This window comes from Pteronotus mesoamericanus, unplaced genomic scaffold (assembly GCF_021234165.1).
Source record: "Pteronotus mesoamericanus isolate MK-2021 breed Mesoamerican mustached bat unplaced genomic scaffold, CSHL_Meso_final contig_171, whole genome shotgun sequence".
NCBI classification, from domain to species: Eukaryota; Metazoa; Chordata; class Mammalia; order Chiroptera; family Mormoopidae; genus Pteronotus; species Pteronotus mesoamericanus.
In genome coordinates this window covers 1,024,541-1,051,655 of record NW_026555070.1, presented here as the reverse complement: position 1 = coordinate 1,051,655, position 27,115 = coordinate 1,024,541, and the positions used below count along the sequence as shown (strand labels likewise).

Below are 27,115 nucleotides of genomic sequence, written 5' to 3'. Positions count from 1 at the left end.
GGATTCAAGTCATACAGAGTATGTTCTCTGACCACTTATCTGGAAAACCTCCACAATATTTAGAAACTAATGTATCAGTAATCTATAGGATAAAGAAATCAAATGGGAAATCAGAAAATCACTTGAATGAAAATGAAACAGTATGTCAAAATTATGAAGATGCTACTAAAGATGAAAGGTCTGAAATTAATGCTGTCAGCTTAAACTGAAGAAAGAAGAGCAAATTTAAACCCTAAATAATTAGGAAAAAAAGAGAAAAAGTAGTAGTTGGTGAACTAAAAAGCAGAAAAACAATAGAGAAAATCAGTAACTACAAGAGCGGGAGGATTCTTAGAGAAAATGGTAAAAAATTGGTAAGCCTCTGGCCAAACTGGTCAGGAGAAGAAGAGAGGAGGCATCGGCCAGTAGCATCAGAGGAGAGAGATGATGTCACTGCTGACCAGAAGGCCACAGGGGAGTATTAGGGACAGCTCTGTGCCAATACATTCAGCAGCTTCTGTGAAATGGACAAATGCCATGAAAGACACTAACGAGTGCTTGTTGAAGACAAAGAGATAAATTCAATAGCTTTATATCACTCAAGGAAATTGCATTCATAGTTTAAAACCTTCCCCAAAAAGGGGAACTCTGGCCAGATGGTTTCTGGTTATTTTTACCAAACATGTAAGGGAAAAAATAATCCTACATAAACTCTAGAAAATTGAAAAGGCTGGTATATCTCCCCAGTTCCTTCTATGAAGCCAGCATCATCCTGATACCAAAACTGGACAAAAACATGACAGAAAGCTACAGACCAGAATCGCTCTGGAACATAGATGCAAAAATTGTAAACAGAATGTTAGTTATATTTAACAACATATAAAAAGGATAATTCAACATCTGTTCTGGATTTTAAAGCCTTTAGCAAGCTAGGAATAAAAGATAACTTTGTTAAGCTGATGAGGAACAATCCACATCACAAAAAATGGGCAGCTATCATCATACTTACGGGGAAAGACTAAACACTCTTTCCTAAGATGAGGAACAAGGTTCTGTGCTCTGTTACTTCCACGTTGTACTAGGGTCCCTAAGCAACACAGCAAAGAAGAAAGGACCATTTTTAGAAATGAAGAAGTAAAACTGACTTCATTCACAGATCATATCATTGTCTATGTAGAAAATTTGAATGAGTCTCTTAAAAAGCTGCTAGAACTAATGTGGGTTTAGCGAGGCGGAGAAAGAAAAGATCAGTATACAAAAATCAGTTTTATTTCTATACAAGCAATGAATGGGAATCGAAATTTTTTTAGAGTACCATTTTCATTAGCATCAAAAAGGAAATAGCATAAACAGGAAATTAGTAGAGATCTCACCAGAGATGTGCAAGACTTGTACAGTGAAAATTATAAATCATTGCTGAGAGAAATTAAACAAGAAATGGATGGAGAGATACAGTGTTCAGCGGAAGGCTTGATACTGTTAGCATGTCAGTTCTCCCCAAGTGACCTACACATTCAGGGCACGGTAAAGCCCAGATGGCTTTTTAAGTAGAAATTAATAAGCCAAATCTAAAATTCTTATGGGATCAAGAACAACCAAAAGGGTGTTAGAAAAGAAAAAAGTTGGAGAGCTAACACTACCAGATTACAAATTTGTTACAAAGCCGCAGAAATGTCAGTGTGATGTTTGCTTAATAATAGGTACAAGATGACACAAAACTGTGTTCAGACACAGACCCACACGTTGATGAGCAACTGATTTTTGCCGAATGTAGGAAGACAATGCAGTGGGGAAAGGAGAGCCTTTTCAACTAATGGTGCTGGAACAATTGTATATCGCATTGCCCTTCCCCCGAAAAAAACAGTCTAAACCTCAGACTGTATGCAGCACTAACTCAAAATGGATGAGAGGCCTCCATGTAAAGCTAAAGTGATAAACCATCTGGAGAGTAGGGAAAGTCTTGTAATCTTGGGATAGGCAAAGTTACAATCCACAAATGAAACTGATAAATCACCAAAATTAAAAACTGCCAAAGAGTGAGAAAAAATAATATGCAAAAGGAATTTTGTCTAAAATTTGTAAAATACTCTCAAGTCAATAACAAGAAAACAAAAAAATTGGCAGAAGTTTTGAATAGACTTCACCAGAGGAGGTATTCAAATGGTGATAAGCATGGGAAAAGATGCTCAACATCATGAGGCAAATTAGGGCCCCAGTGAGACACCACAGCACTAATACCAAGTGCCAGTGAGAATGCAGGGACCCCCAGTGATCGTATGCTGCTGGCGGGAATGGCAGATGGTTTGCTCTCTCGGGAAAACGCTTTGGCAGTATCTTAAAGAGTCAAACACATCTACCGTATTAGCCAGTCTTCCCTCCTTTGTAGGTATTTACCCCAAAGAAAAGAAAGCATATGTCTTTATGAAGACTCATACAAGTAAAGAATGTTGTATTCATCTGTATCCATTGGAACCAAAATCTGGATAACAATACTAATGTCCCATCAACAGTAAAAAAGATAAATTGCGGTATTTGTATGCAGTGGGATACTGCATAGTGTAAGAGAGAAATGAACTGTTGATATATTCAACAACATGGATTACTCTCAAGATGGTTATACTGAGTGAAAGAAACGACACACAAAAGAGTGCATTCAAGTAAATAAATGTAAATATCTTTCCATTTATGTTAAACTGGTAAAAATAGGAACTACAGTAGCAGAAAGTCCATCATAGGGGATGGGATGGAAGGGCAGAGGGAGCGGGGAGAGGCACAAAGGCGCTGGGGGCTGGCGGGCGCACTTTCTGACAGTTCCAGGGCCTGTCAGAGCCTCACACTGCACATCACGCACGCAGTTTGTTACATGTCAGCTCCCCTCCACAAGGCTCGCATTCATTAACGGTTATGTAAATAAAACGTCTGGAGGCCACACACACACATACACACACACACATACACACACGATTGAGGGGGCCCTTAAAGATCAAAAGAGGTTCAAAAGTCTGAGCATTTGGTAAGATTAATTGTTAATTTTGTTAGATAAGACAGTGGCACCAAGTGAAAGCCCCCGTCTGTTAGACATAGTGAAGACTTTATGGGTGTAATTACACAAGTTTGTAATGTGCTTTGAAATCATCTCGTACGATAAAGAGGGAGAATAGATGGAAAATAGAGATAAAATATGGATAATTGAATCTGGATGATGGGTGCAAAGAGGTTCATTAAAGTATCTTTGCATATTTTTAATTCCCCCTAAAATTCTTACGTTTTTATGACTTTTTAATCGTTAGGATAGAATCCCAGGGGTTTCTCGTTTTAGCCCCCGCAGTTTAGAGCCTGGTTAGGTGTCCAGTGACCACCTGTCCCCGGGTGCCTGTTTGCACCTGGTGTCCCCATGTAACTATTAACAGGGTCCTCTAGCTTTCAGAGCATTTTAATCTGAACAGTACAATAATGCTTACCCTGGTCATCCTGGACCGTAGCGGCCTTCACATACCTGCTGTGTGTCTTGCTAGGCCACCTTCTCCCAGGGTCCCCTTGCAACCCTCACGCTTCTTCTTATCTAATGCCTTCCTGCTCCGTTTTCCAAGAATTGGTGTGGGCATCCTTCCTCAAAGCCCCCTGACATCTCCCCCCGGCCCTCGCCGGCCCGGCCTGCCAGCGGCAGGCCCCTTGTGCTGTCCGCCCCGCCCCCCACGGCCGGTGCTGTTGTACTGGGCCGACCCCAGTTTGGTTGCTTCACAAGACCAGAGACACGCTTTCTTTTCACTTTCAGGCTCGTAGTGCCTGGCAGCGTTAGATGACGCAGCCCTAGGGCCTCTCGGACTTCGCCCCTCAGTGGCTCCGCCTTGGGAGGGGTGTATCCCTTCCTTGAGACCACGGGGGGGGGGGGGGGGCAGCGGCCAAGGCGGGGCAGCGCTCGTGACCACGCCTGTTCCCGCACTGGGCCTTGCGAGAAGCTATTTCAGGGAACGCTGGAGGTGGCCCTTTGCTAAGAGGGAGCTTAGACAGTGGACGTCCGCGGAGCAGAATGGGGAGACCTCTGGCACAGTGGAGGAGCTCTGACATGGGCCAGGAGGAGGTTTTGGTAACGCGGCAGTATTTCCAATGCTTGCTAATACAAAATGCAGCAGTGATTGTGCCACCTGGCCTTTTAACTATATTCCCTTTTTCATTCTTCACCCAGAACACTGAGTCTGTGGGAAGACCGCCAGCTTCTCTCATTTTTTTATTGCTTTTTCAGAGCCCTCTCATGTGCTATGACATGGAAGGTGGTGTAGCATGCTAGGGACTTTACACATTTGATCACGTTAAAATAAAAAACATTTTTCAGAGATCTTGCACTTAATGTTTGTTTTTCTTTGCAATGTTCATAGCGTCGTCTTGGAGATGCAGCTAAGAAGGCCATCAGCAAGCTGACGACCAGAACAGTGAAGAAGGGCGATAAGGTACAGTAACAAATAGACTTCAACACTGTGGAAGCAAGACAGTAGTTGTGCTTTTGACCTGGTAGGAGAGAATGTACCCTGACCATTTGTGTCTCATTTGTTAGAGTATAGCCTTCTCCGAGTCTGTCCTAATGCTTTGCTTTAAACTGGCCTCTCTTTGAAATCCTGTGCATGGTGTACCTGCCATTTGGAGGCTTTGTCCAGAGCTCTGCCTCTCCTGGACCTTCTGTTCCCTGGCTGTGATTAGCTTCGCTGGATGATGCAGTTACAACAGCCGTGGTATTCCCAGAATTTCTTTCTGCCAAAACCTCACATGCTTTGGGGAAGAACATGAAGGAGCCAAGAATATGTGTCATCTTGTCTGCTTTCTGAGACACGGCCATATCTCCTTTGTGTTTTACTTCTTCACCAATGAAACAGGATGTTGGGTAACAGGGCCTCTCCCCATTGGCCTGGGGGCGGGCACGGAGGCACAGTGAGTCGGGGCCAGGCTGGGTCGCGGGGTCTGGCCCGCAGAGTCTGGCCCGCAGACACGGCGGCACAGCTGTGCCGAGGCCGTTCGCACCGTTCCCCAGTCAGGCCTCAGGTTATGCTGGAGCCCTGCTTCTCCTCTGCGAGGACAAAAGAGCAACTTGAAATGCGATAGTCAAGGTTACCTAGGATGAAAAAATGCCCACTCCGGAAGCATAACACCAAAGCCACCTTCCGCCCCACACCCAGCTCTGATGTTTCAACAGGGAGTTCGGAAGGATCATTTTAGGTGATTCTCTCACCTTGGTTTCACCACTTTATTGACTCAACTCATTTTATTCCCACTGCCTTGGCCCCGCCGGATCCAATCTCCTGCGATACCACACCGGCAGGGGGAGACGTGGTCAGCAGACTTCACTGCCCACTCCGGGAAGAAGGGGACACGCTGGCAGGAGACAAACAGAGGGGCCTCCTGGCCTCGTGGCCTCCAGCGGCCGCGTTACCTTCACCCTGCTTTGTCCCCAGGCCAGCACAGTGCAGTGCTTCCCTGTTGAAGCCCACACCTCCGCTCAGCGTGGATCCCTTGGCCCTGCCAGGAGCTGATGTGACAGACAGTGTCACCTTTCCTGGCTCAGATTCCTGGAGATGCTCCATTTGACGACAACATAGGGACACCCTTCCCCGAACCAGAAATGGAAGGACATGGTTGCTCTGGATGACCGAACACCTGGTTGAATCTTCCTGACTCTTGATAAGGTGCAGCATCCAGTTGAGCCCATGAGGTCTGTACCCCAGATCCGTGACCGTCCTTGAGGCGGGTCTCCAGGGGGCCGACCTCTGGGGACTCTGGTGAGCTCCAGGAGAGGAGGCGCACAGCGACACCTGCAGGCCAGAGAGAGACACAGCAGGAGTGGGGACCAGATGTGAGCCCTGTCCGGGGTCAGAGCTGGTTTGAATCTTGAAAAAAATTAGAATTCTGGCTTCAAAGGTGTTTCGCAAACAGAATTAGTATTGTTATAACAGTTTAAAAACAAAATAAATTGGTTTAGATATAATTTGGGTTGGTATATTAAGCAAGTAGAAACTTTAAGTTTTTTCATAACCTTTCACTTTATAAGTACTTGCTTCCAGTAGTTGCCACAGAAAAGTTCTCACCTGGGTCGCTTCGCTGCTGTTGATGCACTTCTGGCTCTAGCGTGTGACTTTGGTTCCTGTGTCCTTGCATTTCAGGAAACAGACCCGGACTTCGATCACTGCGCCGTCTGCATAGAGAGCTACAAGCAGAATGATGTGGTCCGGATTCTCCCCTGCAAGTACGTCGCCTTCGTATGTTTAAAGGAGAGCGCGGCTAGCGTGGGCTGTGCGTCTCGGCCTCCGACCGGGCACCTCCCGCCGGTCCGTCCAGCCGCGGGGCCGCAGGCCGAGGCCTGCCTGCGCGCTGCCGCCGTGGGGGCCGCAGTGCGTGGCCGGCATGCTCCCCAGCCGGGCCTGTCGCACGAGCCTTTCTGTAGTTAGACGCACGGCACAACCTCCAGCCACTGTCGTAGTCTAAGGAGCATTCAGGTCAAAAATGTTTCGTTCTGTGACTTGTGTGGGTTTCAGAGCCAACCACCGTTCCTCCTCCCCTGAGCCAGAGCCACAACTCGTCCGTAGGCCCTCCAAGCCTTGGCAGCGGTCACGGGCCGGCGCCAGGACTTGGGGACTTGGGGACTTGGGCCGTCCTTTTCTGAACCTGGGGTAGGCGGAGCCGGAGGGGGGGATAGGCGCTGCATGCCCGCCCGGGCCGGGCGCTCTGCTCTGTGCACCTCGCATCTCCTGTCTCCTGGAAGAGGGTGAGTGTTTCCTCCCTCGCACCCTGAAGGGTGCTAAGGCCCATGGTCCCTGCCAGGGCCACAGTATTCAGAAAAAGCAGAGCCGACACCACAGTGTGCGGTGACACCGGCGCTCCTCGGGTGAGGCCCGCGCCTCCCCGGGAGGGGGGTGTGCACCCGCAGTTCGGTGCCCCAGACGAGCACGTTGTCTGTGTCAGTCTGTCTCTTCCTAGCGTGGTGCTATCCCACGCTAGGGATCGTGAAACATTAGGATACACAGTTCCACGTACTGATTGGAAAAATAGGAAAGCGCCTATCGAGAAGCCTGAAATCAGAGATTTCTCCTCTTCCATCTCCCTGAGCTTTACAACATGTCCCCACAACTGCCACCTTCTAATCGTGCAGGACACGCCTGAGTGAAACAGTAGCAGCTGTCTCTGTGAGCCTACTGGTATAATTTAACTTAGAAAGTGATTTCTTTTGAGCCTAAGAAGATCTGCTTTTTAAAATATTCCATGGAACTTAAGAATAACTAGTTTGCATATAAAGGTCAATCTGTGAAAGTGCGTGTAAGCCGTCCCGTGGAAAGTTCAAGGAGGCAGGGACCAGTCGTCCCCCCCGCCCCCCGTGCGGTCCCTCCCTCCGGAGCAGGCCGCGGAAGGAGACGCACCTGCAAGTCGGGAAGCGGTCGGCAGGACGTCAGGCAGTGTGGTCGGCTCTCACCTGCTTTTTAAAACTCTTTACCTGCACAGACTTTTCTGGCACCAGAATGACCAGGGAGAAACCAAGTCTTTCCAAATACTCTGTCTTCCTATTTCAGCCCAGGGCTCGCGGAGCCCCCTGACACCTACAAGCAGAGGCCGCCAGAGCCGCTCATGGTTGTCGCCGACCTGAGTGTCTCCCTCAGGGGCCTCAGCTAGAGCTGTGTTACTGTCGGGCGCCCGCTCCCCGTTCTCTCCATCCCCTCAGCATTGGCTTTTCCGGAGGTCCGTTGTCGGCTCTCTGTTCCTTAGTCAAGCACCCTGCCGTCAACCCTGCCCGTGCGCCGGGGTTGGCGCGGCATTCAGGAGCAGGGCCCTGGCGGCGTCAGGCCTGTGTGTGTACAGTCCCGGGTGGCTCTGGTGCGGCAATGCCACGCCCTCCCTGGGGATCCCGATCTCCGGTGGCCTCGGTCGTTTCTGTGGTCACCTAGCACCCAAGGAGGCATCTCAGCCTATGTTTGTGGTCCACTTTTGAGTATTAGAATTAGAATTTTTGCAAACCTAACGTCATTTCCTTACACCTATAGTTCTGGCTCCGCTCTCTCCAGCCCTGCCTGTGTAGCCAAGGTCCGCGTTTGGTTTGGAGCAGGGGGATGTTTGCCACATTTACATCTGAAGCCTCCACAAGTTGTAGCTTTCTCTAAACTATATCACACATCGTGCCCAACAAAACATGTCACCTCATTGAAATGGTAACAGCGTGACCCTGGGTGGGGTAAAAATTAACTTTGTGCATTGAACAACGTTCTGTGGGACCAAGTTGGTAACTTTGGACCTGGAACAGGGTCCCTCGGCCTTGGCACTGCTGACATTTGGGAGCAGACCGCTCTTTGTTGGGCCGAGGGTGGCGGGCTGTTTTGTGCACTGCAGGACATGTAGCAGAGTCCCTGGCTCTAGGCAGGAGATGCCAGCGGCACCGCCCACACAGCCTGACCGCCTGGCCTGCAGGGGTCTGCAGGGGAGGCCCCCCTACCCAGGCCGTCTGCTGGGGGGCGTGACCGGCGCGAGGGTGTGGCCTGCACAGTGCACCGTTCTGTCCGGGTCTCCTCCAAGCCGCACTCCCAGCAGGTCCCCCTCAGTCCCTTCATTCACTCATGCCTTGTGCTGCGGCTTCCTTGCGCCCTCGGCCTGGACACCCTGCCCTTCCACTTGGGTCTGCAGGTCTCTGACACCGCAGACATGCGTGACTGCGCTGCTTCTTTTCGCTCGTGCTGCCAGGCAGCTCTGGTCCCTCTGGCCCCCGGGCGCTGCAGAGCCTTTCTCTGGACCTGGCTGGCTCTCCCTGGTCCTCACAGCAGTGCTTCCAGGTGTACTCGTTCTCCTTAAACACCTTCATTCGCCCCTTGTCCCCGTCCGCTCATCTCTTCCCCGTCAGCCGCAGAGAGAGGCCAGTGGCTGTCAGTCGGCTGAAATGGCTTCCCCAGCCGGCCTCGCGCGCCCGCCGCACCCCCATCGCTGGCCTCCCGCCCGGGTCTCCCCCAGCGGCCCGCCAGCCAGGCCTGCTCCCTTGGCTGCTCCCCCAGGTAGGTCCCTGTCTGCTCACAGGGCCCGGGCCTTCCCCGCGCCAGCTGCCCGGCTCTCTCAGACCGGCTGCAGGCGCCGCCCTGCTGCCCAGCTGCCCAGCCAGACTCAGGGAGAAACTGCATGCACTGTGCCTCTCCTCCTGAGCGCAGGCAGAAGGGCCCCGGGTGCTTTGGTGTCTGTCTGTCTGTCTGTCTGTCCTGGTTTTAACAGGCCTGCCTGGAGCCGGAACCAACCTTCCTGGCTTCTGTTGCATGACCTTTGCTTCCCATCCTCCGTCCCATGAGTGTGCTGTGGACGGATGGCAGCTGGTGTTGCTTTGGGACCTCCATTTGTGTCACTTGATAACTGCTGACCTTCCTTTGAATGTGAGCCAACGTGGGTTGAAAACTGAAAAGCTGTCGCCTCATTTAGACCTCTTTTATGGAAAGATCAGTCAGCCACAACATTCTTGAGTAGATAAAAATACTTTTCACAAGCCAAATACTGCCCTGTGGACAAACGTCCACCTAAGATGCCACTTTATAAGCTAAAACAGGTCAGTCGCCTGGCTGCTGGCCGACCGGTCACTGTGCTGCCCCCTCAGCAGGCGGGCCACTTGCGGCCAGTGTCTGCTGCCAGTCCCAGCCGGAGAAAGAGTGCGTATCTCTGACTTCGAATAACCCTGGATCCTTTTATATTTGCCCGGTTCTTGCATGGCACCACGAGGCTGCAGCGCTGCGACAACAACTCGCCTTCACTGTAGACCCCAAGCCCCTGCCGCGCTGCTCCGCTCATGACGTGGCGTGTGGCGAGCGGGGGGGGGGGCGCTGCGTCCCAGCATTACTGGTTTCGATCCTCTCGTGTGCCGTGCGTTTTGTGCTCTGTGTCCGCAGGTCTTTCTCGCAGGAATAAAGGACTTGGTTGAATCTCTGATCGGCTTGTTCTTCTCACGTCTCACTGTCCCTGGTTTTCATCCCAGTCCCACCATTCAGCCTAAATGCATAGGGCCCTTGTCTGCTTTTGTGTGCATTTTTGTTGTTTTATTATTTGTATCAAGTCTTATATAACAGAGGGAAGGGGGTTCTCTGCAAGGTCTGACTGGCCCCAGAGCTGCCCTCGGGGGTGGCGGGCAGGGGGCGCCTGAAGCCATCGGCAGGGCACTCTGGTGCCCGGCGCGCCTGCCTGCACCGTTTCCTGGGACACGTGGGAGGCATTCCCGCTGCCCTGCCTGAGTGTGTGCCTAACAGCACCCTTCATGCACGTCCTTGGTGCTGCTCTCAGGGTCCCATGTATACGGTTTTCACTCACTACTGCTCCCCACCCCTCAGCCCCAGCTCTCAGAGGAAGCAGCTGGGAGTCAGAAAGGGCGCCCATCCAGGCCGGATGGCGTAGCAGCAGGGCTTCGCTGGGGGGAGGCAGAGGCCATGCTGAGCTCGGTGAGGAGCCAGAAGCGAGAGGGGGGAGAGAATAGCTGGCTGATGGAGAAAAGAAACAAACGCAGGGCAGCTAGTTCCCAAGATCCCACCCTCCCGCAGCCCAAAGGAGAGGGATGTGCAGTGGAGATCAGGCCGCCGACCTCCGGGTCAGGGTTGGGGGACGGGCGGCTGGCTGGCCGGGCGAGGGGCTAGGAAAGCCGTGGGTGGACAGTCAGTCATAAAAGAAAATGTCATGGGCTTTTTAAAGAAAACACTTCTTTCAAATTTTGAGTTATCTGAGGAAGGGAGGCTCTTTGGGTTTGTCTCCAAGAACCAGTTAGTCTCTGTGGCCCTTTACGGGGTGCCCAGAGCCGGGTCCGAGTGCTTTCTGTTAAATCAGCAAAGCTGCAAGGAAACACCCCGGCATAAGGAAAATCTATCCCTCGGGTTTAAAGGACGAGATGAGCAGGGAACACTCATCTCCGGCAGCTTTAGAAATTACATATGGGAGCATACTGTTTCGTTCTTTCTGAATAACCAGAAACAGACCAGCAAGGTGGGCCATAGGTGGGGAAAGCGCAGGGCAGGTGAGGGGGTGGGGCTGGCCCCAGGCCACTGCCACTCCCCTCGGGGAGTCTCCACACCTGTCTGCCTCAAGCCCGCTGCCCGCCCGCCCGCCCCTGGACCAGGCAGCCCTTCAAGGCCACATGACCCTATCTCTTCTGTCACCTGTCAGCTGGCCAAAGTCCACTCTCCACCCCACATAAAACCAGCCTCGAGAACCTTCTTGGACTTCCATCCCCACCCGACGCTGACTGCACCCTCAGCATCAGTGGGCCTCCAAACACCTGTACCAGGTACTAGGCAGATGCACCCTGGTCGGGGAGGACCTGTCCTTTACATCAGAACTAAAGGCGCCTACGTCCCCAGAAAGAGTTGAAAGCTTAATTCCAGTCTTTGTGAGGCCACAGCCAGCAGCCGCGGGGACAGTGCGCAGCCGCGGGGACAGTCCGCGCTCTGAGCACGTGCTCAGTGCTGCCCTGCATCACGGAGCCTCGGTCGCGGATACGAGCAGCAGGAAGCGGACCCACGGTGCCTCCTGTACGTGTATTTAGTTAGGTCTCAGCTGCTGTTGGGTGACTTCTGCCTCTTCAGTAAAAACCTTCAGATTTAAATAAAAGCTTCCAGGGATGATTGGGTTCTGTTTCAGTGCATTCTCTGCAGGTTTCGAACTGGAATGATAAATTCCATCTTCAGGGTCTTTGTTCTTACCCCAAAGAAATGGATGCAGAGCCGCCGAATGGGTGGCAGGTGGATAGGTGCGCGTTGTTGGGGCTCAAATTGTCAACACAGATGTTTCTTCCAAATCCCAGTGGAAACTGAGTTTTCTACACCTCTTTTTAAAATCAAAACTGCATTTGTAAGCAGCTGTATCTAACTTTATAAGCTACGTGTACATTAACAAAGTTTTAAAGACATACCATGGTTCAATCTGGTACATTCCTCAAAATTTCTTCCATCTTATTCCAAGATGTGATTCCAGTTGCTGCAAAGGCCCCGGACATGGGCCTGCGCCTTCCCATGTGGCCGGGCCCCAGGCCCCCCAGCCCCTCCACCGCCGAGGGGCAGGAGCCAGACTGTGTGCTGCCGTCCTCCCGGAGGGCACGCCCTTCTCCAGGGCGGGAGCCCCCGTGGCTGACTTGTTTTCTCTCCTGGGAGGTAGTCACCTCTCTCTCCCCCTTTTAACATTTCAGCTGAAATACAGTTCATCCCTAAAAATAGCCCCAACTTCCTTGTGATACACAGACACTTAGCATAGGTTGCTTACAAGGGTTCTTTTTGTTTGTTTTGTTTTTTTATCCTCCCCTGAGGACATTTTTTTCATTGCTTTTAGAAAGAGAGGGAGAGAGGGAGGGAGAGAAACTTCAATGCGAGAGATTGTATGGGCCTGGACGGGGGCTCGAACCTGCAACCTTCCATTACAGGACGACACCCCAGCCCACCAGGCCACACCAGCCAGGGTGCTTACGGCTCTTTTAAGGGATGTTTTAAATGACATTTAGAGTTCCATGAAGCCAATAATCATACAGAGAACTTCTTCATTTTACTCTTGTTTAACATATTTTCGAAATTCCACTTTCCTTCTTTAGCCATTGTAGAAAACACAACTGATTTCTAAGGTGTAATTCATTGTCTTCATTCTTAACAAGTTTCCTAAGTTTTCTCAAATCATATTTGGAATTTAGTGGAATAAAAAGACCAAACAGCCAAATGCTACTTATCAGTTCTCATTATATAGTCCCGTGGATATATAAGAATGGGTTCAGGAGATTTTCTGTTAGCTCTTTGTTAATACAGTTGTTTTCTCATTTTGACCTAATAGTTTTTCAGTATGTAATTTCTGATACGATTGCCCATTTTTTTACAGGCATGTGTTCCACAAATCCTGCGTGGATCCCTGGCTTAGTGAACATTGTACCTGTCCTATGTGCAAACTTAATATTTTGAAGGCCCTGGGAATTGTGGTACGTTGCCTCTTTTGCTACTCTTGTGCGGTACCGTTGCCAAGTGGAATGTGACAACACACACGGACAGCTGCAGCTCAGGAGAAGGCGCTGCCTTCTTCGCCGCGGCCCCGCTCCCTGCTCCCCGCTCTGCGCTCCCCGCTCCCAGCCTGCCTCGGAGCCGCTAGAGTGGTGGGGCCTCTGGGCGGGAGGCGTGGGGGGGGGGGGGGGGGGGGCCGAGGTGGAGACAAAGATATGACTCTCCTTCATTCCAATGCCTTTAAAAAAAAGGGATAGAATATAGTCTTTTTGACTCCTGTCTTTAGCGTAATGTAAAATGTGTCATCGCTTAGGTTTCTTCCTCTTGAACCTGGCTTCCCCCTCCTGGGTTTGGTAAGCGGCCAGCAGTGAAGGTGGGCGGTGCCAGCCCCAGGCGAGCCTGGCCCCAGCTTCCGGCGGGTCACAGCGGGCTGTGACCGGCGCTCCCCAAGCGAGGGCCTTGGAGGCTTCCTGCCATTACAGTTCCTTAAGAGAAGTATACATCCAGGATTGTTGCTTTTTACACAAAAACAAAAAAAAACTTTCTGGTCTCAGAGTGAATGAGTAATCTTCTTACCAAGCAGAAAGTTCAGTTTGACCAAGAGATGAATTCCTCATGTTAGGCCCCAGCGGACCGGTCAGGCCCGGCTCTGAGGCAGACCCAGCCGCCGCGTTTCCCCCGTCGGCGTCGGCCGCGTGCCGACGCAGACACAGCGGAGCTGCGTGTCTCTGCCCCTGCACCGCGACACTCCGCGCGGCGGCCGCATCCCGCCTCTGCTAAAGGCCCCCAGCCTGACTGCCAGTCACACAGTGAAAATGTCTCCAGATGTCGCCAAGTGTCCCTTGGGGGAAGAGTCGCCCCCATTTGAGGGTTTAACACGGAGCTGCTACCATACTGTCTGGCATGGAGTAGATGCTTGGAAAATACTGACTTAGCCTCTTTCGTTGCCTCCAGCCTTGCTGCTGGTTTTCAAATCCTATTCTTCTGAACTGTGACTTTTTCCTTCCACTTTTAGTGAAAGTCCTTCCAAAATGTATTATCAGTGGCCATGGCTCCTCACATATTAAAAACACAGGATCAGCCTCACGGAGGGGGTGTCAGTATACGCACCCGTCCTCGCACTGGGCTGTGATTTTTAACTGGGCTGCGGGCGGATCCAGGACGCAGTGCTCTTGCTCAGGGAGCCATTGGTGTGCGTTGGGGCGGCTGTCACGTCTCTGTATGTAAGCTTCTCGGGGCCTCCGGCCCCAATTCTGCTTCTAATGTGCAGTCTGCCTGGGCTGAAAGAGTACGAGTTGCCCAGGAAACCCGGCAGGGGAGGCCCTGCGTCGGCAGATGCGTGCCCGCTTCCCAGGCGGCCAGCCGGGCCCGGGCAGCTCGGTCCCCCCACAGGGCCGGACGCTGAGCGGCTTTCTCACAGCGCAGAGGTCTCCCCAGCGGCCCGGCTCTTGCTTTGCAGTCTCACTTGTGTTTAAAGGAGGAAGGGCTTTAAAAACCGATGACTGGACAATGGGGCATCACAGGGATGTGAACGGGGTGAGCGGGGTGTCGGGTGCCACCTGCCGTCCCCGGGCGTGAGCCAGAGTCGCACACTCGGCTTTGTCAGCTTCACACTGAGGCCTGCGGTGCCTGCGCGTCCCCCCGCAGCTTGTCCTGCTCTGCAGAAATGAGGTGTCCGGTTTCCCCAGTTACACAGTGGATTTTGGTTTTTCTTTATAGGAAATTACCTGTTTATTTTAAAGAAAAACTCTTGGGTGAGAGTGGAAAGGGGAGAGGGGGAGAGAAATGATTGGAAATCACATGGAAAAAAACTTGAAGTCTTTTCAACATAGTTTCAAACCTTTAGAAATTGTTATTCTTACAACTACTTTTAATCTGGAACGATTTTGCAGCCAAATTTGCCATGCACTGATAACGTCGCGTTTGATATGGAAAGACTCACCAGAACCCAGGCAGTTACCCGGAGACCAGCCCTAGGTGACCTCGCTGGCGACACCTCCCTTGGCCTCGAGCCACTGAGAACTTCGGGAACCTCGCCTCTTCCTCAGGACGGGGAGCTCACTCCCAGAACGGGAGAGATCAACATTGCCGTAACAAGTAAGTGGGCCTGTGCCCAGTGAGCGGCCGGCGTGCTGTGCGTCAGCGCGTGGTGGCAGTTCCGGAGGAGAGCGGAGACAGTGACCTAGTTTGCACCCAAGAAAGTACTGGGTCCTTTTGTTAAACCCGCTGTGGGGGAGAGCAAGCCTTGCTCTGTGATAAGGGGCTTTGTGTATCTGTGTGCAATGAGTAGGAGGGGTTGTTCAGAGGTTTGCATCGGGTGCTGTGTATGAATGTGTTTTGAAATGACTTAATGCAAACGAGTATAAAGGCATTTGTGAGGGGCCTGCTGGGCCATGAAGGGCGGCAGCCACTGGGGGCGGGGGCGGGGCGGGGGGCGGTGGCTGTGAGCACCAGTGCGGGCTGCTTCCCCGGGCTGCGGGCGCCCCGCCCGTGAGAATCCACCGCGCTGGGGACCGCGGAGGTGGCCGGGGATGCCCGCTGTATTTCATGCCCTTCCTGAGGTTTGGTATTTCGGCACTTACCTGGTTGGTACAATTAATGGTACACAAGAGGGAGAGATGCCAGAGGAAAATCTGCCCTAAGCTTGTGGGCCGGTGGTGACGGTCACCATGAGTGAGCCGCCGGCGGGGAGAGGAGCGCCAGGATTTCGGTGGCCAGGCCGATGTGCGTGTGAGTGGTGGGCGGGCGTGCGTGGGGCTGTGTGCGCTGTCTGCTGTGACCAGCCGCTGTCGTCTTCAGTCCCACTCTTCCTGTCACTCATCGCCCGGCTCCGCACCGCCTCGCCCACTCTGCGCTGCCTTCCCCCGCGTGCGCTGCCGCTTGCCTCCAGCTTCGGCCCGAGCCTCCCGAGACCCCGCCTGACTCAGAGTCCGGCCGTGGGGAAGCCGCTCGGAGAGGCTTGCCCCTCCCGCAGTCAGACTCGTGTGGTCCGCCAGTGAGTGTGCACGGGCTTCTCAGCAACCAAACACCGCCAGAAAATGGTGTCCCAGGTTCTCGTCTGCCATTGTTCTAAACGCAAGGAGCCTTCGTTCCATTATAAAATAAGTAAACTAGTCCTTAATTTGGTTTGACTCATTTCTGACCATTACCCAATAATTTGTTTTCGCAGCATTTCATATTTTCCTGCTTTGGCGTTTAGATTTTTTTAATTGGTCTAGTAGTAATAAAGGAGATGAAAATTGTTTGTTTATTAATGAGTTTTGTAGCCCTTCATTGATCAACATTTATTGAGCACCTACTACAATATTAAGTACCGATTCCATTATACTTAATGTGGAAATGTCCTTTTAAAATCTCCTATTTTGATGATAAAATTTCATTTATCAAATCAGTCACTGTTAGCAGAATTTATGCATGTTAATAAATAAAGTCCACGTGGCTGAGTTACAGCAAAGCTGCCTGTCTCCTCCCTCGAAGCCCCGCAGCGCCCGGCAGCCACCGCGCACGCAGCCGCCCTCCCGCCCAGGTGCCCGCACCGCGCAAACCAGGCGCGGGCGCTTGGAGGTGCCTGCGGCCCCGCGGCGGGGGCCTGTGCTGAAGGGCCCCGAGCCTCTTCGGTGCTGTCACGCTGGGGTCTGCTGTTTTTTTATGACGAGGCTTTTGTCACTGAAATTCCACACACACATGGATGGTACAATCAGAAGCGTGGACGTAACTGAAGTTCTAAAAGAGCCTGCTTGTCAGGCATGAAAGTCTCCAAGGGAAAAAAAATAAGAATGCCGTGTTAAGCTTCTTGATACTGATAACCAATCATCTCCTAATTTTTTTAAATGCCAATATTCATGTTTTCCTAACAACATATATGCAGGTAAAATGGTGGATTTTGTGTAGGTTCTTGAACATTTATTTTGACTTATATAAAAACCTTATAATTCACTCTATGAATGAGAAGTTTATAATCTAAAGAGCAGCAGCTACACTGTTATTTAAATAGAACAACTTTGCTAAGTCTTTTAATAAACCAAGGTGGATAGAGAACTAAAGATCAGCACCTTTAAAATCCAATGAAAGTAGAATCACCTTTTCCCAGAAAAATCCCTAGGCGCACACAGCATAGTCACAGGGTTCGTGGAGGCCAGACTGAGGAACGCCCCGCTGCATACAGCTCCTGCGCGCGCGCGGCGGGCCCGGCGCCCCCTTCCCTCTGCCCCCTGCAGGCGCGTTGGCAAGCCAGCCCTAGTCAGTGTGTGCCCCAGGAAGCGTTTCAAAGCTCACACTTTGAGGATGTCAGATTGGTTCTCAGGTTATTTTCAAGATTCCAGGTAAATATTTTTAGAGTGTTACTCATAATGCCGACTTTGAAAAGTTCAGAGAAAATATAAACTGACTTCCTGGATCTAGAGCAAGACTAGATACAAACCCTTAGAGTTCTGTGTACCAGAGGTTTCAGCCCTTTGCTGGGCAGGTAGCTTGTGAATCACCCGCCCTTCCTGCCAGGCGGGACAGAGCCAGAACAGCCCGCACAGCACCCAGCGGTGGGCTTGTGAAGGGAAGCCCTTTGCAGGAGACACCGATACCATGTAATTTTTAAATACAGACTGTAAGTAACCTGTGCACAGGAGAAAAGAAGGTAGATGTGAGTGCCGCGGAAGGCCCACCTGCAACTGCTCGGGTGCCCACGGGACCTCTGGGAACCACTACTTCGTGTTCTAAGCCGTTGCCTAAGGATGAATGACATATATGCAGAAGTGACAAAATGAAGAACGAAAGGTTTTATGTATGGCTAGTCTACTGTCACTTCAGTGAACAACTAAAAACAAAATATCTATGTCCACATGCAGTTCTGTGTACATATTTTCACTGCACGGTTTTCGGTGGCCACACGCCTCACAGACCGCAGGACGTGACCGGGAAGAAATGCCGGGCCGCGCTTTCCTGTCTCCCTGGCCGCTTCCACCACTCCTCCCACTAACCTCCTCCAGCTAGGAGCTCTCTGGCAAACCTCCTCCTGCTTCACTTCCTTGGGCCACTCTGGGCTTACACCTCCGTTGACGTCTGAGTCGTTGCTTTTGAGGGAAATGTTGACATCGATTTGCCTTAAGCCTTCTCCCCAGAGTGATTTCCTCCCTTTCCTTTGTCAACAGAAGAATGGTTTATTATTGCCAGTTTTGGCCTCCTCAGTGCCCTCACACTCTGCTACATGATCATCAGAGCCACAGCTAGCTTGAATGCTAATGAGTAAGTAAAAAATTGTTTTTTGGATTGCATGTACCAGATGATCCCAAGAAAACATGTAGAGTAACTTTTATAAAGATGGTGAGGATTGGCTTTCACCAGTTTCATACTGATTCTGACGGGATCATACCTCGCAAAATAATTCATTCCATGAACAGAAACTCAGAGGGGGAGCCGCCTTGCTCGGCAGCACAGCTCACCTGAGAAAAGATGCAGGGCTTCCGTCAGCCAGACCTTAGAGGGGATCAGCGGCGCCGTGCAAATGCCAAGGGGACCAGTGCAGTCGCGGGACAAAGCCACACTCGTGTCCCGACCACTGAGGGGGCAGCCCCTGTACTCTGAGCCCGTCGGACTTTACCTGGAGTCTGATGTCCTGAGCGTTTGGTGGCGCCCTGGCCAAAGGTCAAGGAGCAGTGACCTGCAAGAAAGAAGCAATTGGGAAGGCTGTCTGGGGGGAGAGGGGGTGAAGAAAATAGGGCAAGATGAGGACCAAAGGGTAGGTTACGGGAAGGCAGGTCTCACCGAGGTAGAAGGAAGACATCTGCCAGTGAGACATTTTGCTGTGGGAGTGGGGAGCACCCAGGACTAGGAAACTGGATGTCACTTGTCAGGGCTGATGTTCGTGACAGGTTTTCCAGAGGATGGAACATTGGGCTAGGTGACTGGTAAGGTCCATTTTGACCCACTGATTTTCCAAGATTAGCTCCCCACAGGGGTAAGATATAGAAAAGGGTTTTGGTTTTGTTTGTTTTGTTTTACATACCGGACATTTACTTTAGGATATCATTCAGTCTTTTACCGGTATTCAGGCAAACTGATTCGAGATGGAAGCCTCCCTGGACCGTGCCCAAATCCGAACATAAATGGTGCAGGTGGAACTCACGTGCTCTCCATGTCCAGTTATGTCTGCTGCTTTAATTGATTAATAACAATCAAGCAAGCTCCTGTAATCGATATAATTCAGTGCTCATTGTTCAGCCGTAGAAACTATGGGCAAGTCACTTCCACTTCAGTGATGGGATTTTATTACCTCTCACCTGATGTGTTGACAAGATGCCCACAGGAAGTGCCCTTGGGACTCCTGACCAGCGGCGTGTTGGGAGGACGTCGTAGTCAGGTGGCCGTCCTCAGCCTGGAGGTGGGTCGTCCCTGCCTCATCCAGCCGGCTGCCGGCCGGCCGCGCTCACTGGGCGCGTCGGCTGGGTGCGCCAGGGCAGGGCGGCTCCAGTGTCGCCCAGCGCCACCTGCGCAGGCCCCGGAGGCACCCGTGCCTGGCTAAGGCTCCCTGCTGCGCTGGCTCCTGGAAGCTCGTTTTAGTCCTCCATAAAACGGGTGGTGGCAGGAGGGCGTCCTAGGGACAGCACGCGAAGCGCTTAATACAGTGACGGGAACGTGATAAGTGCTCAATAAATGTTAGCCGACGGGTTCCGCTGAGACGCTTTAGGTTCTGTGAGTGAGCTAGCCGTCTGCCTTGCTCATGTGGCACATGAATGTGCTTTCCTTCCTGAAACAGGATGCAGAGTCCTAGGAGCTCTGTGAGTGCCTATGATTAAAGCCACAGTTTGGAGGGAAATGTTTATATTTCACCTGCAGCCACCTCTTCTGCTTACTCCCATACTGACCCATGAGGCCAGATGACTTCACAAATGACTGAAAACCATCACAGCAAATAGTGGCACTAGGGGCACTTTTAGAGAGTTTTTAAGTAATTTAACGGTCGCCTGGCTGCCACTCACTATCTGCAGACGTGCAGTTCATGCATCAGCTATTTTAGAGAATGCTCAGCGGACCTGCCACCTGTCCGAAGCCCGAGGGCCTGGGACATGACATTTCCGCTCCATGCATAAATGCCTGCATGCCTCAGAGTCTAAGCCACGGCCCCGAGACCCGCGTCTCAGTGCAGCCCGTCTCCCGGCAGCCTTGAGGCCGCAGCCATGCAGCTGAGTGGTGTCTGTGTGCCTTCCATCAAAACCGCCCCGAAAGGTGATTTTCATGATCCCATTTAAAGAGAGAAGCTGCGAGAGTGTGAGAGTGTGTGTGCGCACACGTACGGGTGCATGGAAGGTGCTCACCAGAATGTGAATGGTGGCTGTCTCACCTTAGTAGTCTTGTGGTATTTTTCTCTTTATTGTGCTTTTATGTATTGCTTTTTCAATAGCATGAATTACCTAATTTTTTTAAAAACTTTTTTTAATTGTAGGAGATAATAGTCACTCAATGTCTCCCCAAAGTGTTGGTGAAAAACTTTAATTCCAGAAAAAAGTTTATTTTAGCAAATAAATTTATAAGTAATCTCATTCATGAATTTTTTGAAATCCATTTTAGTCCTGTTTTTGCCTTTATCAAAAATTTGCAACCAAATGAGATTGCCTTTTCAATTTAATAGCTCTCTTTTAATTTTCTAGGGAACCTCATTCATTTGTAAGAGAGTCTTCTGTTAGAGTTCACTTTCCTGACAGCATTGCACTGCACTTGTGTGTGATTTCAGCAGGACCTTGACCCAGTCTAGTCATTTGTGAGCCAGACGAAGCATCGCCCGTGCGACGTCAGGGCAGGCCCAGGGCACCAGCAGGCGGCCGGGCGCCACCCGCCCGCATGGGCTGCTGCCCACCCCTCACCCGGCCCTGCAGGGCTCCCCGGGGCTTGTGCTGTTGGCTTAGTCAGAAGTCAATCAGAAGTCCATGTACCCGGGGTCCCCCCGCTTCTACTTTGATGAAATTCTATTTAAGTACTGAACCATGACTAATTGTGCTTTTAATTTGTTTAACACTGCAAATCTAGTGAATTTTGAGACTTTGCAATATAAATAGGATAGTAGTCAAGCAAATAAACACGAAGTAAATGTATTTTTACATGTTTGCTTTTCATACCTCTGTCTCTTAGTGCCTAAGTAAGCAAGGTTATTGAAGTTAATGTCCAGAGGAGGTTTTCTCCTAAACTTCATTATTCAAATAGACCTTGTTAAAACCTAGCATTTACAGACTTGCAATTATATCAAGCCAGTTTTCTCTCACAATAAGAAGAGTCAGTGTTGTCATTGTTTCTTTATTTGAGGAGCAAGCAGTGAGATCTGTCGACAATGCGGGCAATTGTGAGTCGAGTGGCAAGGTCAGCGAGGTGTCCTCTGCAGCCCATGTCAGTCCCTAGATTTCGATTCATGGAAATTGCACCCTAAAATTAGCAGAGGAGTGTAGCCTAAACATTCAAGATTGAAACAGCCTGGGCAGGAGGAAGTGAATGGGCAGGATGATGTAACTGGAAAAATGGGGCCCTATGGCGTTACCCACCCCCAGAGCCCTGGCTCTGCAGCAGGCAGGCGGGCCCAGGCTGCCCCCAGACCACATCAGAGGAACTGGGGTCTCTGTTTTACTCTCAGTATTTCTGAAATGTTCTGCTCAGACGCTTTAAGAGGAACACCGACATATTGCTATAGAAGAGGGTCTGAAAATGAATCATTTGATGTGTTGGGGATGCTTAGCTCAGAAAAACAGGAACCTAGGTGAGATGACAGGTGTCTCCAGGGGTTTGAAGGACTCTCAGAGTGAGGACAGCTCCTGCCAAGAACGTGCTCCTGCAGTGGGCTCTGCTACTCTCCACATCGCTGCTAATGCCCCTGAGCAGGGCTCACAGGCGGCGACTCTGCTCTCTGTGAGGAAGACCTTCCGGCCAGTCAGGGTTGCCGCCCTGGCGTGGGATGTTTTGAAAGCCCGTGAGCTTGCCAGGACCCGCTTATTCAGACAGAAACTGTTCAGAAACAGGTCCTATGTCTGGCGGAAGTCACAGATTCCGTCCAGCTCTGAGAGTCCCTCCTGAACTGGTCCAAAATGGCCCCTTCCTGGTAGCGATCAGAGCCAAAGGAGAGGGCTAGGTTCTCTGTTGCCTTTTTTAGGACTTTACGTATCAAAAGCAGTGTTTTTAACATTCATTTTTTATGCCATCTCCCACTGTAAGAAATACATTTTGCATTGTGACCCATGGCTCCCACGTCTACTCAAACAGCTAGAAGGGAAATTTCATAGACATTTTCCTTGTACATGCAATATTCTCTGATCTGTCCTTCTCTGTGCTTTGTTGTTGTTAATGCTCCTACACTGATTTTACAATCCATCAATAAGTTTGAGAAACAATAATCTAAAGAACTTTGAATTTTTACTTCTTAGCTCCTTACTGCTTGCTCACACTGGCTCCTGTCTTTATTTCCCTGAGACAGCCTTTCTTGTAGCAATGCCAGCAAAGATTTGAACTTGCCTCTGTTTGTTAATGGACCCCCTTCTTTCTCTGAGTATTTACTTCTCCATTTAGCCCCCTGAGCCTGGGATACATATGGAGGAGTGAGCTGAGGGCCAGGCGGGCCAAGAGACCCCGAGCAGCGCCGGGGCGGCCGAGCAGCGTTCCTGGTCAGCCTCTCCCCTCACACCGCTGGTCTCTCACTTCTCCAGGGAGCCATGTAAGAGCTCCAAACTATGTGGCTGAAAATGACAAATTTGGTTTTCTAAAAACATAATGACAAGGAGGACTAAAGGCAGTGGTCATTTTTTATACTTCAGAAATACCTTTAATGTTGTGGCTGCATTAGTTTATAATTTCTCAGTAAGACAGCAAAATAAAGTAAGTTTAAATTTTTTGATTCACCCATTAAGAGTCCTTATCCCTGATTTCCAGCTTTTGTAAGGAAGTATTATCAAAACAATGCACTACCTTACGAATGAACTAGAGTATGTAATAGAGCCCAGAGCTTGACAGGAAGTGGCTGGGAACGGCCTCTCCTCCGTTCAGATCCCAGGGTGCCTTCCAGCCAGGCCTGGACGGGAGGGCCGCCCTGTCCCGGGCGCCCCAGCTGCTGACGTGCCGGCAGAGCGAGAGCTGCCTGTGGGAAAGGCACAGTCACTCAGCACCACACGGACGGGGTCGCTGGCCACGTCTCCCCAAAAGGCTTCCTGCAGGCAGTGACGTAGAACCAGGATGAGCATAGTCAGGGCACGCAGTGAGGAAAACGCAGAGCCGGTTCAGGGAGTCTCGTGGGCAGTGTGAGCACTAGGGGCGGTCGTGGCGGCAACAGGCAGCTTCCAGAGTTTAGACTTTGTCCTGTTGAATGGTGAGTAACTGTAAGGCTTTTCAGCAGAGGACACTTCCCGGTGGTAGAGGAGGCACATGGGCTGGTGGACGGGAGGCCGGGGACAAGCGCAGTGAAAAGGCAGGGAGGAGCTCAGGGCGGTAGGGGAGGAGGTGCAGTCGAGAAGTGCCAGAGGGTTGTGTGAGGGTGGAAGACGGTAGTTTGAATCACGGACCCGGAATTCAGCAAAGAGAGGAGACCAGAACCGAAGACGTGGTTTGGGAACTGCAGAAATGAAGCTGACTGTACAGAGCGCAGGAAGCTGGGGCCCCACCAAGCTCGCCATGGTGCAGCGCCCCCCTGAGGGCAGTGCAGGAATCGAATGGGCAAAAGACCGGAGGTGCCTTCAGATGCCTGGTGCAGGGACGCGCACACGGGTGATCTGGGGGCCCCCATAAGAGAGCCAGACATCCCTGGGAGACTGTACCCCTCAAATATTATTTCAAAATAGAAATGACCTTCTTGTTTGAAGATAAGGGGAGAGTGTGTTTTAAGGACAACAGCTACAGATTTCAGGACACTCAGCACTTGAACATGTGTTCACTTGTGTGATTCTCCCGCATTTTTAAACAAAAAGCTGTTAGCCAGGAGTGCCAACACCTTTCTGAGGTGACCGTGTCGCTTGACCACAGGCCTGATGCTGCTGCGTTCAGGAAGGCCTGAGGGCTTCCCGGCTTTACCCGACGCGGTTGGGGAACAGGGACAGCACAGGCCACCCTTCAGTTAGGGTCAGTTTTTCTGTTATTTTAAAACTTGGACAAGTACCCTTTAATTCTTGACCTGTCTTTTTCCTTTTATCCCATAGGGTAGAATGGTTTTAAAGAAGAAACAGACAGCTTTCTGACTGGTTGCCTCGAAGGAAAAAAGAACCTATTTTTGTGCTGCATTTACCAATCATGCCACACAAGCATTTATTTTTAGTACATTTTATTTTTTCATAAAATTGCTAATGCCAAAGCTTTGTATTAAAATAAATAAATAATAAAATGAAAAGGCTGCGCAGTGAAGTATTATTCGCCCCCTTGGGTTCGCAGGCTGATTGGGGTACCGCGCGCCCAGACATCTGCTGCGGAGACCACGCGCCCACCACCCGGGGCCAGGCCGCTCTTCCTGCCAGCGTTCTCGCCACTGACTGCTCCCGTGCGCAGACGGGGCCCACGCCTGGCTCGTCCTCTGTGGCAGTGCCCCTCCGGCTCGGGGTCACCGCTCATTCTCTGATAATACCTTGTTCCACTGCGGTCGACAGGCCTGCAGCCACAAAGCCAGCTCCACAGCGGAGGCAGCAGGACATTGTGTTGCTTGCCGCTCTGTCCCCATACCTAGCAGAGTGCTTTGCACATAGTACGTGCTCAATAAATATTTGTGGGATGAAGGGTTGAGTGTAAGAAAAATTTCCAAACTACACACCAATTGGTAATAAACTATATCTGCCTGAATTTTTAAAACCTAGTTTGTACAGCATTCTTTTAGAAAGCAAATTCTAAAAAGTTGGATAAAAGCCATTTTACATGTATAAATGAAATATGTTTGCTTTATTGATGAAAACAATGTTGAAATATTTTGTTACAGTGAATCCTGTGCTTGAAGGACCGTCCGCACGCGCAGTGTTCTGAGCGGTGAACTCCCAGCCTCCCTGCGGATGAGGACGTAGCCTGCTGGTGGCAGAGTCCTTCAGCAGCCCTCCTCTCCCTGGGGGGCCAGGGTGGGGGGGTTTCCTTTTTCTTTTATTGAGCTATAATTCACAAGCCATAAAATTGACCATTTTAAAGAATAAGCCATTTCAGGGGGTTTTGGTATATTCACAAGGTTGTGCAGCCATCACAACTCCAACTCCAGAGCATTTTCATCACCCGAAAATGAAATCCCTCCCCATGAACAGCACCCCTGCCCGCATCCACCTGCTGTCCACAGCCGCTCAGCTGCCCTCTGTCTCTATGGATGCATCTACTTGGTGCATTTTACATGAATCGAATCGTACAGTCTGTGGCCTTTTGTATCTGGCTAATGTTTTCAAGGTTCGTCCATGTTGTAGCATGTATCAGTACTTCGTTCTTTTTTGTGGCCACATAATACTGCACCACACGGAGGTACCACATTTTGTTTTTGTTTTCTATTTTATCGATTATGCTATCACAATTGTCCCAATGTTCCCTTTGCCCCCCTCCCAGCCGGAAACCTCCGTCCCTCAGGCCATCCATACACTTTTGTTCAAGTCCATGGGCGATGTGTGTAAGTCCTTTGGCTACTCCACTCCCTATCCTGTGCTGTACGTCCCCATGGCTGTTCTGTAACTACCTGTCCGTACTTCTTAATCCCTTCACCTCGTCACCCACTCCCCATCAACCCCCTCCCATCTGGCAACCATCAAAATGTTCTCCATATCCATGATTCTGTCTCTGTTCTTGTTTGCTTAGTTTTTCAGATTCACTTATTGATAGATACATATTTATCGCCATTTTATTATTCATAGTTTTGATCTTAAGTAAGTCCCCTTAACATTTCATATAATAATGGTTTAATGATGATGAACTCCTTTAGTTTTTTCTTGTCTGGGAATCACTTTATCTGCCCTTCAATTCTAAGTCATAGCTTTCCTACGTAGAGCAATCTTGGCTGTAGGTTGCTGTTTTTTATGACTGAATATTTTTTGCCAATCACTTCTAGCCTGAAAACTTTCTGTTGAGCAATCAGCTGACAGTCCTATGGGAACTCCCCTGTAGGTAACTATCTGCTTTTCTCTTGCTGCTTTTAAGATTCTCTCTTTATCTTTGACCTTCAGTATTTTAATTATGACGTGTCTTGGAGTGGCCTCTTTGCATCCACCTTGTTTGGGACCCTGTGCTTCCTGGATTGGCATATCTGTTTCCTTCACCGAATTAGGGAAGTTTTCTTTCACTATTTTTTCAAACAGATTTCCAATTTCTTGCTCTTTCTCTTCTCCTTCTGGCACCCCCATGAAGCAAATGTTGGACCTCTTGAACTTGTCCCATAGGCTCCTGACACCATCCTTGTTTTTTGGAATTATTTTTCTTCTTCTTCCAATTGGTTGTTTTTTGCTTTATGTTGCAAATCATTGATTTGATTCCCAGCTTCATCCACTCTCCTGTTGCTTCCCTGTAAATTGTTCTTTATTTCAATTAGTGTATCCTTCATTTCTGACTGGATCTATTTTATGCTGTTGAAGTTTTCACTAAGTTCCCTGAGCATCCTTATAATGAGTGATTTGAACTCTTCATCTGATAGAGTGCTTATTTCCATTTTGTTCAGTTATTTTTCTGGAGCTTTGATCTATTTCATTTGGGCCATGTTTCTTTGTTTCCTCATTTTGGCAGCCTCCCTGTGTTTGTTTCCATGTATTAAGCAGAGCTGCTATGATTCCCTGTCTTGGTAGCATGGCCTAATGTAGTAGGTGTCCTGTAGGGCCCAGTGGCACAGGCTCCCCATCACCCAAGATGGGTGCTTGAGGTGTACACTTCATGTGGGCTGACTACACCCTCCTCTTGTACTGGAGCTTTGGTTGCTGTTGGCAGGTCAATGGGGGCGATTTACGCAGGCCTGTCAGCTGCAAGGACTAGTTGTAACCACTGACCACCAACTTCCGCCCTCTGTGGAGGATCAGCTGTGCAGGGGCAGGGTGGTGGTGCTCTGACGTGGTCTGTGGCTGTCCACTGGGTGCACAGGCCCTGGGGTTACCCGGGTGGTGCAGGCTAAGGTCAGCCCCCACCTGTGTTTTGCCCGGGGCCAACCTTCATGAGCTATAAAGCAATCTGAGAAGGCTGCTACCTCTGCTCCACTGGAGATTCTCAGGCAAAGCCAAGCAGTGAATCTATGCTGG

The 27,115-nt window shown here is 50.4% G+C and overlaps 1 protein-coding gene across 2 annotated transcripts in view; it reads left to right on the top strand.

The window, feature by feature from the left end:
• The window catches only part of RNF130 (ring finger protein 130), an 88,429-nt gene extending 64,156 nt beyond the window's left edge, over window positions 1–24,273 (top strand). The window contains exons 4-9 of one of the 2 annotated variants that reach the window (XM_054566281.1): window positions 4,356–4,427; window positions 6,129–6,211; window positions 12,817–12,913; window positions 14,825–15,029; window positions 18,077–18,170; window positions 24,086–24,273. In XM_054566281.1, coding sequence (XP_054422256.1) covers window positions 4,356–4,427; window positions 6,129–6,211; window positions 12,817–12,913; window positions 14,825–15,029; window positions 18,077–18,170; window positions 24,086–24,101 — 567 coding nt within the window. In that variant the 3' untranslated portion in view covers window positions 24,102–24,273. Of the gene's footprint in view, window positions 1–4,355; window positions 4,428–6,128; window positions 6,212–12,816; window positions 12,914–14,824; window positions 15,030–18,076; window positions 18,171–22,714; window positions 22,854–24,085 lie in introns of those variants that run through there. The other variant, XM_054566282.1, reaches the window with a different exon arrangement.
• Window positions 24,274–27,115: the final 2,842 nt, after the last annotated feature.